A 10,378-nucleotide genomic window follows, 5' to 3' on the forward strand; every position below is an offset into this window, starting at 1 on the left:
CGGCCGGGAAGAGGCCACCCACTTTCCAGGTCCACTCATGCTTATGGCCAGCCGGGAGGCCACACAGCACAGTTATGCGCACGGCAAATCGGCAAGGAGCTGCAGAAGGCAGTGGGTCTTTGCCCACCTGAGAATCAGGGTGGGCTTCCAAGAGGAAGTGTGGTTAGACTCTGGCCTGAAGGCTGAGCAAGGAGATGGCTATGGAAGGGTGTTCTGGTCAGAGGGAACAGCATGTCCAGAGGCTCTGGCATGGAAAAGAACATTCATTCAAGGGACTGAAAGAGGTCTAGAGAGTAAGGGGAGAGGAGCTCGAGATGAGGGAGCCCACGTGTCTGTCTGTCCATGTCCGTGCTTATTCCCTGTGAGAGACAGACAGGTACAGCAAAGAAGACTTCCCTGTTCAGGGTTAGAAAGTAGAGCTGGTGTGGTGAGGATTCTGTGGAGGCTCAGTTTTGCCATCTGTAAAATGGGGATTGCAAGCACTGCCTTCGCCCCGCCCCTGCCGTGGAACTCAGATGAGCTTGTGGATCTGAACCCCAAAGGACTGCCTGATCTCTCAAGCATGTCTGGGTGTGCCCATGACCATGTGGGTGCACATGTGAGCGTGAGCCTGTGCTGCGAGCTCCCCGTGACACCGTTCTCCTGCCGTGACAAGTCTGCTGCATCGTCTGTATCAATCCACCCAAAACACACTCGCTTCTGGCCCAGAGCCATGCTCTCCAACAGCCCTGGGGGCGGCGGGGAGAGGAGGAGGAGGTCTGCAAGGTGGGGCCCCGCGCTTCTGGGCGAAGGTGGTCATCTTGTCTCTCTCCGTCAGACCCTCACCGTGCAAGGGGACAAAGGCCATCTCTGAGGGCTTGGGCTGTGCCTCCTTCATCGGACTGGGGCTTCTCTGGCACGAGACCGTGATGCCCCTTGTCATACTGGGTACTCCCGGGAGGTAGAAACATTTTCCCTCTTCTCCTTTTGTCCCTCAGAAAAGCAGGGAGGTTGTCACTCAGTGCAACTGTGACTCATTCTGTTTAAGGATTGGCCACCTCTGGGACTGGGTGCCTGGGCAAGGGTTCAGGGTTAAGGGTGTCCCGGCCGCCAGGGGACTGCTCTCTAGGGTCTGATGCCATTCAGACCTGGCTTCTTGGAGAAAGATGCCTGTGAAAAGCTCAACTATTTTGAGTGTTGTCCTGTTTACCCAGCTGACCCTGGGCATATCACTCCCCAGCTCTGAGGGCCCTGAGGTAGGGGCCTAGGAAATGGAGACAGGCTGCTAAACTCCACCAGTAAGCATGTGCCCTGCCCCCTGTCTCCCGTGTGGGCAGAACAGGAAAAGTCACTCAAGAGAAGAGAGTAACGGGTTGCCTATCCTCACAGGCCAAGAAGGTGTGGGCGAGAATGTAGCAAGAGAGTGCAGGAAGGATTCAAGTTTGATACAAAGCAGAACTTTCCAGGGGGGCCTGGGGGCCTCAGTCGGTTTGGGCGTCCGACTTCAGCTCAGGTCATGATCTTGCCACTCGGAGTTCAAGCCCCACGTCGTCCAGCTCTGTGCTGACAGCCCGGAGCCTGGAGCCTGTGCCTCCCTCTCTCTCTGCCCCTCCCTGGCTTGCGCTCTCTCTCTCTCTCTCTCTCTCAAAAATAAATGCAACATTAAAAGAAAAAAAAGCAAAACTTTCCAAAGGCAGAAAATTTAGGCCAAAAGGGATTTCCTTCAATTACCTTTTCCACCTTTTTCCGGCACCGAATTATTCATTCTTGCATTCATTCTCTGCTGCAACAAGCGTTGAGTAATCCAGGCAATTGCTTCCAACGTCCCATACATCCTGCTGGGTTGTCTCCAGAGCCTGGGGTGGAGGTGTGTGCATGGGGGGGCTGGGGGAGGCGGGACTGAAAGGGGCAAACAGGACAGAAGAAAGGAGAAGGGGACTTCTGGCCTCTCTGCATGTGTCCCCAGAGAGGCTTGTGCCCTGTTATTGCACTGGCCTCCCAGAGACCAGTGTCCCATCCTTGGGGACAGCTGGAGGGCAGCAGAGCTGACTGAATTGATGGTAAGGAGGCCCCCTTTCCACGTAAAAAGAGTAGGAAAATAGAAAAAGAAATTCATTTTCTTAAAAAAAAACCCCCACCACACCTGGCTCATTAATCTCTTATTAAAATTCTGTGTTGAGTACTGCAAGGAAGAAGTAAGGAGAACTCTGGGGAGGGAATGGAGAGAGGGAAGCCGATCCCCTTGTTAGCATCTAATGTGGGCATCTGTGCAGCGAGGCACCGCACAGAGCAGAGACACGTTAAGGGACGAAACAGCAGGCTTGTCCATCACAACAAGAGACGTGGACGGGGGTGTGGGGGACACCGTCCCTTCATTGACAGAGAAGGAAAAAACTCAGAGAGGGAGATGGCTTCACTGTGGTTGCACAGCAAGCGGATGACAAATTCAGGATCCGAACCCCCGCCTCCCTTCTCCTAGGGAATTCTGATTTCAAACTACCTTGAATTTCAGAATTTGGGCCTTTTTCTCATCTCTTCAACTGGACGCATGAAAGAGAGCTGAAGATCATGTCCGGAACCCCTCCACGTTCCCTGTTGTGCCCGGCGAAGTCTGTGAATGCCACTGGTGATTGGCTGTCTCGACTGGCTGGGACTCGAGGCTGGCTTGAGGCCAGAAACGCGTCTTCGGACAAAGCCGGGAGATGGGGTTGGGGGGGCGGCAACAGAGATGGTGGGATCCCTGCCAAGTGGCCTGGAGCAGACGGCCACTCCAGGAACTCCCTTTGGGCTCTGGTGCTAGTTCTGATTCCAGAACAAACTGGCAGGGTGACCTTGGCCAATCCCCGTCCCTCTCTGAGAGTCCGTTTCCTCATCTGTGTGAGGGCTGCAGCGGTGGCTGTGTGGTCCTTTTCAGTCACAGGTTTGGGGATGGACATCACCATGTGTAGGGCAGCAAGGCGAGCCCTCCCCTCGCCCCCACCCACCCCCCTGCCCTAGGTGGGTGGCAGGGGTTGGAGTTAGTGCCTCTAAGGGTCTCAGTTTCTGCAGCCTCATTGAGCACTCACTGCCAATCTCAGGCCTGGGGTCCGTCAGTTCCAGCCAGGCTGCCCCAAGCCCTCCCCTCATGTTCCAACGTGGCCTTGCCTCCTACAGCCAAGCACTGAGTTATCCTCAGGATTCTAATAAAGCTCATTTTCTGCCGCCAAGTTTATAACACATCCCCACCTACTGGTCTTAAACATAACAAGGCTGTGTTGTGGTGTAGGGCTCCATGTGGCCAGGACCAAGATGGGGGTGTGCGTTGGGGGGTGGGGGGAACACCATTCCTCACTCCAGGGGTCAGTGCTGACCCTCTTCTATGGTGTCCCTCGTGCATCTCCAAAGGGTCATCGGTGGGGTGGGGAGAGCGTGGCCCCAACCTACCAGGGAGGCTCGAGGTTGCCAGGCTGGGGACCAAAAGGTGAGGACGCACGCATCTGAGGTTGTTCAGTCAGATTGCCGTGGGACGCTACGTTCGTATCCTATGGAGTGCTGTTATAACATGTCACTCCAGAGATGTGTACCCTATATGTGCCCCTCAAGAGGGTGTGGGCACGGCCCTGCCCCATTCCTTTGCTCTCTTCCTGGTGTCTCTGCCTACCTCCTCCTTGTCCTGGCTTCTGCATGCCCCCCCTCTGCCTTCCACCACCAAAGCTCCCTTTTCTTTTCTTTTTCTTTCTTTCTTTCTTTTTTTTTTTTTTAAAGCTTTATTTATTTATTTTGAGAGAGAGAGAAAGCAAAAGTTGGGGAGGAGCAGAGAGAGAGAGAGAGGGAGAGAGAGAGAATCCCAAGCAGGCTCTATACTGTCAGGGATGAGCCAGACGTGGGGCTCGAACTCACGAACCGTGAGATCACGGCCTGAACCGAAGTCGGACGCTTAACCGACTGAGCCACCCAGGCGCCCCCAGAGCTCCCTTTTCAATTGTGACTGGGAGGGCCCCTCAAGACGGGGCTGTCTTCCCACCCCATCCCTTTCTTCTGAGCACCTACCATGTGTCAAGCCCTGGAGAGTGGGGCAAAAATGAAGAACACATAGCCTCTGTGCTAAATGCAAGGACGTGGGGACCAGGAGGGGTGCACATGCACAAACAGGCTCACGCACACCCTTCACACACCCACACTCCGGCGCACGAGGAGTGCTGGAAAGGCCTCACAAAGAGCCAAGGCTGCACTAGAAAAAGCCATTGTTTCTGTCACAGGGTGGGGGCTGCTGGTGGGAAGCCAAGGGGTAACAGAGGCAGACTCCCTGGATGAGATGAGGTTTGACTTGGGTTCTGATGGCGAGGTAAGGATTTCTGGAGGCTGGTATTCCAGAGGGAGGGGCTGGTGGGCGCACAAGCGGAGAGGCAGGAAGTGCCACCGAGGAGAAGACGCAGACCTAGACAAGATCGTGTAGGGCCTCTGATCCCGGGAGGGAGGGGGGGCCAAAGAGTGTATCCTTGATCCTACAGGCAGCGGGGAGCCAGTGCAGGTTACTGAGTAGGAGGCTGACATTATCAGCTCTACAACACATTTAACCAGCACCCTGCCCCCCTAAACTCCCATTCAAACTAAAAATGGAGCAGAAAGCCTCCCCAAAGACCAGATGCAGGAAAGTGGCCTTCTCTGATAGTCTCTGGCAGAAGCCTTGAGGCTAAGGGCTGCTGCCCCACAGGCTGAGCTGGGCCCTAAAAACGTAGTGGGTTCTGTCCACATGTGGTATCTGCCCAGCGGTTCTGGCAGAATGTGAGGGGGGCAGGGCCGCGAGGGACTGCTTGTGCAAGATGGGGAGCATAAGGGAGACAGCCCAAGGTCACCCTGCCGGATGGCGCCAGAGTCAGACAGAAACCTAGGCTATCTGGCTCCCAGTCTGGCTGTGTGGTCAGAAGCCTGTGGCCTCAGTGGCCTGCCGGGCACCGAAGACTACAAGTCCCTCCCCTATCTCAGCATCTTTGGAGAGCCCAGAAATCCCAACCGTTAGCTTGAAGTGAGACTAAATCCATGACCGCTTTTCTTGACAGAGGGACGGTCCAGGTGGGTGGGTGTCACACAGCCCCGAAGGAGGAAAGTCCAGGGAAGACGGGTTGTTTCTGAAGAGGGGAGGAACTTCTGCGATTCTGGCCTTATCCAGCTCTGGAGTGGGGAGTTCCCCAAGCTTTGAGCATCTCCTGGCACCCTTCCCTGAGGATGGGGAGATTGAGGCATGGCATGGGAACTCCGGGAAGGGGCTCAGAAAGGGAGCCAGGTAACCAGGAAGGGAAACCACTTGGTCAGTGGGGGAATCCCACCCCACCTCTGCAAATAGCTTCTTTCTGATTGCTGGTCAGCCAGGGGTCCTGTGCATACTAGCACTGGCTGTGTGGAGGGACAGAGGAGAATAAGCCCACCGTTCTGCCTCGACCACTCCAGGACTAACGGGGTGCAAAAAAGACAGGAACATCTCAGGAGGAAACGAAGCAGACTGCTACCCCTCAGGAAAAGCAGGGCCAGGACGCCAAGGCCCCACTGGGGCTGGGTCTCTGGAAGCAGGCAGGATTCTAACAGGTGAGGGAGGAGAAAGGATCTTTAATACCAGGCTGAGGGGTCAGGAAGCTGGGCAGTGGGAACCTAATAAGAGCGGCTGAGCTGCCCCCAGGTGGGGCCATGGCTGGGTTCTAGAAAGGAGACCCGACAATAAGACACAAGACTGCAGGAGCGGGGCAGAACCACACCTAGACCCAGGCCCCAGCTCAGTTTCCTCCTGTTAGGCGCCCACACTTCCTGCTCAGCAGGGCCGGGTCACAGGCACAGCCCCTGCACCTCCAGTGCCCAGACGGGCACAGCCCACCTCCCCACCCCCTCCCCACCCTCAGTCTTGCACACAGAGCCGAGATTTCTGGTTCCCAGCTGCATTCACCCTGCCCCTACCCCCCTCCCGCTGCCCTGCCCATTTTTCTGATAAAGAACTGAGGTTGGCTGTGTCTGGTGAACTGAACTCAACCGGCTCCCACCCAGAGTCAACTCCCCCACCCCGGCAGAGAAGAGCCAATCTACCCTAGAGGAAGGTGGGCCTTATTCCCCACCCACTCCTAACCCCAGGCCCCCAGATTCCCGGAACCCATTCCTTTCCTTCTTCTTTCAACCTTGAGGACGCGCCTTGGTCAGGGTGAGAGAGGCAGCCGGTTAGAGGCCGGGGGCAAGCTCAAGAGGGGCTTGGGCCGGCCCCTCAGGACTGGGCAGATGTGGGCAAACGCTGAGCCCGACACATCGAGGGTCTTCCATCAACCCGGAGAGCCCCCTGCCCTCTCCATCCAAGCCGCCTCCAGCCTGTCCAGGCTCACCCCTCAGCGTGGGGCGACAAAGCCCTCCCCACCCCCACCCCCGGTGGGGGAAATGTGTCCCAGGTCTGCTGGTTTCGTGTTGGGAGGGGGCAGGGGGCCTCTCTTCTCCATTCTCCTCCTCTGCCCCGGCTCTCTCCCTCCCCGCTCGGTCAGCGCCCCTCGCCTCCTGGAGCGCCTCCAGCTTGCGGAAGGCCCGCTGCAGCCTTCTCCCGTCGGCTCGGAGTTCCCACTCTGGGGAGGGGGGGGGTGCTGTTCAGCGACCCTCTGTCCCCTACCCGTATCCCTGCTGTCCCACTGCCAAAGCGCGCCAACCCCGGCCCCTCCCTCTCCCACCCCCTTTACCGCGGAGCCCAGGGCGAGCCTAGGGAGCAGACGCAACAGATTGCAGAACGCGAGAGCGCGGAGCCTGTCCCCTCCGCGCGCCGCTCGCCGCCCCGGCCCGCGCCCGTGGCCCAGACCCCCGCCCTCCAGGCTCGGCTAAGCCGGCCATTTAGATGCAGCTCACAGGACGGCGGGCGGCGAGCGGCGAGCCGCCGCGGCTCCCGGGGCCCGGGTCAGTCCACTTCCCTTCCCGAGGACCGCCGCAGGAAGCCAGGCGGCCGGCGGCGCGGCCCCGCACCGGCCTGCGCGCCCGCGGCGGCGAAGACAGGATCCCCGCGGACCCAAACGGCCCCCAGCCCCGCAGGGTGCGGGGGTGAAAGTGGAAGGAGGGGCAGCCCGGATGCGATCTAGCGGATCCCTTGGATCCCCATAGATCTCCGTGGGCGGACACGCCTCCAGACTCTAGGGTTTGGACCCTTCTTTCTAACCAGGAAAGGATTGGAGTGCCTACCCCCCCCCCCCCCCACCGCCCTTTTCGGGAGCCGGTCTCGGTCCCCAGGGCGGGGCTCGCAGCCGCCGCTCCCGCCAAAGGGCTAGGGGACTGAAGGTAACTCGAGCAGCAGCCCGAGATGCCGGGCTGGGAACCGCGGCTGCGAGTCCGGAGGGTGGGGGCTCGCCTTTCTCCAGTCTCCCCTGTGCCCCCTCCAGCGGCGCCCGCCGCATCTTCACTTCCCAATCCGCGCCGCGACACTTACCGTGGGCGAGCAGAGCAGAGAGGCAGAGCAGGGCGGCGCCGCCGCGGCCCGACATCCTTGGGGCCATGGCCGAGGTGGGAGAGGGAAGGGGCCGAGGGGGCAACAGTCCTCGACGACTTGGCCCCAGTCTGGGCTTGGTCACATCCAACTCAGGGTGGCCGTGGCGCCCGAATGTCTCTGCCGAAAGCTCTGGGGGGCCAGGGAGTGCAATTCGGGGACACTTTGAGGGGAGGGGGGCGTCCCAGGCGCCGCCGGCTACACCCTCGGAGCTGGTAGGGGCGCAGCTCCGGGCGGGAGGAGCCTCCACCTCCCCCGGCTGGTGCCCCCTGCAGGATCTGTGCGGCGAGGGGGGAGCCGCACGTGCGGTCCCGGAGCCCAGTGGCCACCGGCGTCTCGGGGACTGCCTAAAGCCAAGTGCTGGATCCCCCAGCCCCGAGGCCCAGCTCGAACCCGAACTCGCTCGAGGGTGCAGATTTCCGACGCAAGCCCCAGTTTCTTCGGTTTCGGTAGTAACCCCACATAGATAGCGCGGCTTCCTTCCTCCAAGCGCCCTGCAGCAGCCCCAGCATAGAAATTCCAGGTTAGGTGCAAATGAATGATTTCTTTCGCAAAGAAAGAGCAAATCCAGGCAACTTTAATCCATCTGGAGCAGGAAAAGTTTCCGTGCGGTGCTGAGACCGGCGACGCGGGTCGCCACCACCTTGGGCGACGCCGGGACAAAATGCCCGAGACAGGCGGCCAGCAGCTCGTCCCCTCGCAGAGCTCGCTGCTCGGCTCCAGCGCGCTCTCTCCAGTCTCGACCAGGGCCCGGGCTCCACGCAGGCTGGCTCAGCGCCGCCTGCCCGGGCAGCGGCTCCGCGGCTGGGGCGAGGGTGGTGCGGCCGGAACGCGCTGCCCCATGGAGATGGGGCTCGGAGAAGCGGGGGAGCGGGACAGCCGGCTAATGCGCTGGACCCGCGCCCTCCCTGCCAGGGGTGCCGACTCCAGCCTCCCGGCCGGTAAGCCGTACTAGGATGGAGAAGGGCCCGGCCAGCCCGCCGCGGCCCCGAGCCTCTCCCCTCTCCTCCCAGGTCTCGCTGTCTCAGCAGAGGGGCACGCCGCTCCGCCTCGCTCGTCGCCTTCCCCGGGGGGACCTGCACAAACCTTGAACTTTTCGGGGGTTCAGAGTCTCCGATGTCTCCTTCTCCCCGCCGCCCCCACCCTGCCCCCGGATACCGGCTCGCGCGCTGTCTCGGTGCAGCCGGGCATCGGCTGCCTCTCTCGGAGTCAGTTTGGGCGAGCGGAGCGCCGCGCCAGCCCAGGCTGCGGGCGGCGAGACCCGGGCGCCACGCCAGGGGCCGAGGCACCGGGCGCCCGCGCAGCCCGCGGCCAGGGAGGCGGCAGCTGGAGCCTACGGGGCCGAGCCGAGAGGAGGTGCCGGCAGGGGGGCCGGCTCCCCATGGACGTGTGTGGGGGGAGAAGAATCAAGGAGCAAAAAGAGAGAGGAGGTGGGGGGAGCACAGTTGCACGAAGCCACCGCCGCCGCCGCCGCTGCCTCCTCGGCGCTCGCGCCGGCTGCTCCGCCGTAAATGACTCGAGAGAGACACACACACTCGCGCCCGCCCGCCCTCCTCCCCCGTCCGGGATTCAGCGCCCACCCCGGCAGTAGCGGGCGCGGAGCCTGGCGCGCTCGCTCCCTTCCCCTCCCCTCCCAGATTCCCCGTGGTCACGTGGGCCCGGAGCGCGCGGCCCACGACTCGCGCGCCTCGGAGACACCCCCCCCCCACACACACCCTGCTCCCCCCACCCCGGTCCACGTGTCCATTCCGCATTCCCAGCCTGGGGGCGCGCGCGGCTCCTTAATGAGACTCGGGCCGCGGCCGACCTCGCGATTCCGCTCGCCTCTCTTTTATGTTTTATTTTTTCCTCCCCATTGTAGGCTAGCGCTGGGGCCCGAGCGGGGCCGGCCGGCTGCGGTGGCTGCATTTCCCCCGGGTAGACGCCACCGCAACCACCGATGTCCCTTTTCAAAGGAAGCACGCCCCTCGCCGGGCGCCGGAGGTGCTTTCCAGCCGCTCTGCCAGAGGCGCGGGTAGGGGGCACTCTACCCCCACCCCCTGAGTCTCTGCGGGGCTCTCGGGGGGCACTGGGTGGGAATCTACCGAGCTGCCGCACCCTGCCCCTCCGTCGCGCGGGAACTCGTCGGCTCAGCTTCGTTTGGGATGGATCTGGGGCGCAGCTGGGGAAAAACCCGTCCGCTGCTGGGGGTGGGGGGGGGGAGAGGAGGGGGACGTGCCTTTCTACAGGTTGTTTTGCAAGCCTTTAAAGGGACGTGCGGGTAGTGGTGGGGATCTGCCCCTCTGGCACACTCACCAGAGCACCTGCTGACGAGGGGGAGGGGCGACAGGGGTGGCGTTCTTTCCCACCGTCAGGCCGGTTCCATTAGAGCGCAACCCAGATCAGACCCGACAAGTCAACCGTCAACCGTCAGCCAGGCGTTCGATCAATGGCAATGATTTTATAGCATCCTTGGGTGTCGGGCCCCAGCCCCCAGGGGCCGGATCTCAATGCCACTCAACTCGGGAGGGACGGGGTCTTCAAGCCTATGGACATACCTCTTATGGGGGGCGGGTGGTGGCTATGGGTCTTGAGGGCCACTCCGCCACACTTGTGCATGCGTCCAGAGAGTGTGGGGTGATGTAGGTCAGAACAAGGCTAGCTGGGGTGCTCAATCTATGTCCCCCATGTGCCTGACTCTGCCCTAGACTTCTTAACCCTGTTATCCAGGAAACTGGCATTTTCTTTTTGGAAAATGGGCTTGGACGGTTCCTGGAAGCCTCCCTCCTCCCTGGCAGCCTGCTGTTGCTGTCTCAGCTTAGAACCGGGGCCTGCCGAGAGCCGCTCTCGCCCCTCCCCCACGCCCACATCTGTCTGGAGCTCCGAGGCGCAGCTACCGAGGGCTGGCCAGGCACTTGGAGGCCCTGGGGATGGATGGAAGGTGCTGGA

General features: G+C 61.1%; 1 protein-coding gene across 1 annotated transcript in view; it reads right to left on the reverse strand.

Moving 5' to 3' along the window:
* TMEM132E (transmembrane protein 132E) overlaps window positions 1-9,011 on the reverse strand; it is a 54,716-nt gene extending 45,705 nt beyond the window's left edge. Inside the window, 1 exon segment of the mRNA XM_053892238.1 lies at window positions 7,394-9,011. Within this exon segment, the coding sequence (XP_053748213.1) occupies window positions 7,394-7,460 (67 nt within the window). The 5' untranslated portion in view covers window positions 7,461-9,011.
* Window positions 9,012-10,378: the final 1,367 nt, after the last annotated feature.

Source organism: Panthera pardus, unplaced genomic scaffold, assembly GCF_024362965.1.
Source record: "Panthera pardus isolate Hobbes unplaced genomic scaffold, ASM2436296v1 HiC_scaffold_3, whole genome shotgun sequence".
Classification (NCBI taxonomy): domain Eukaryota; kingdom Metazoa; phylum Chordata; class Mammalia; order Carnivora; family Felidae; genus Panthera; species Panthera pardus.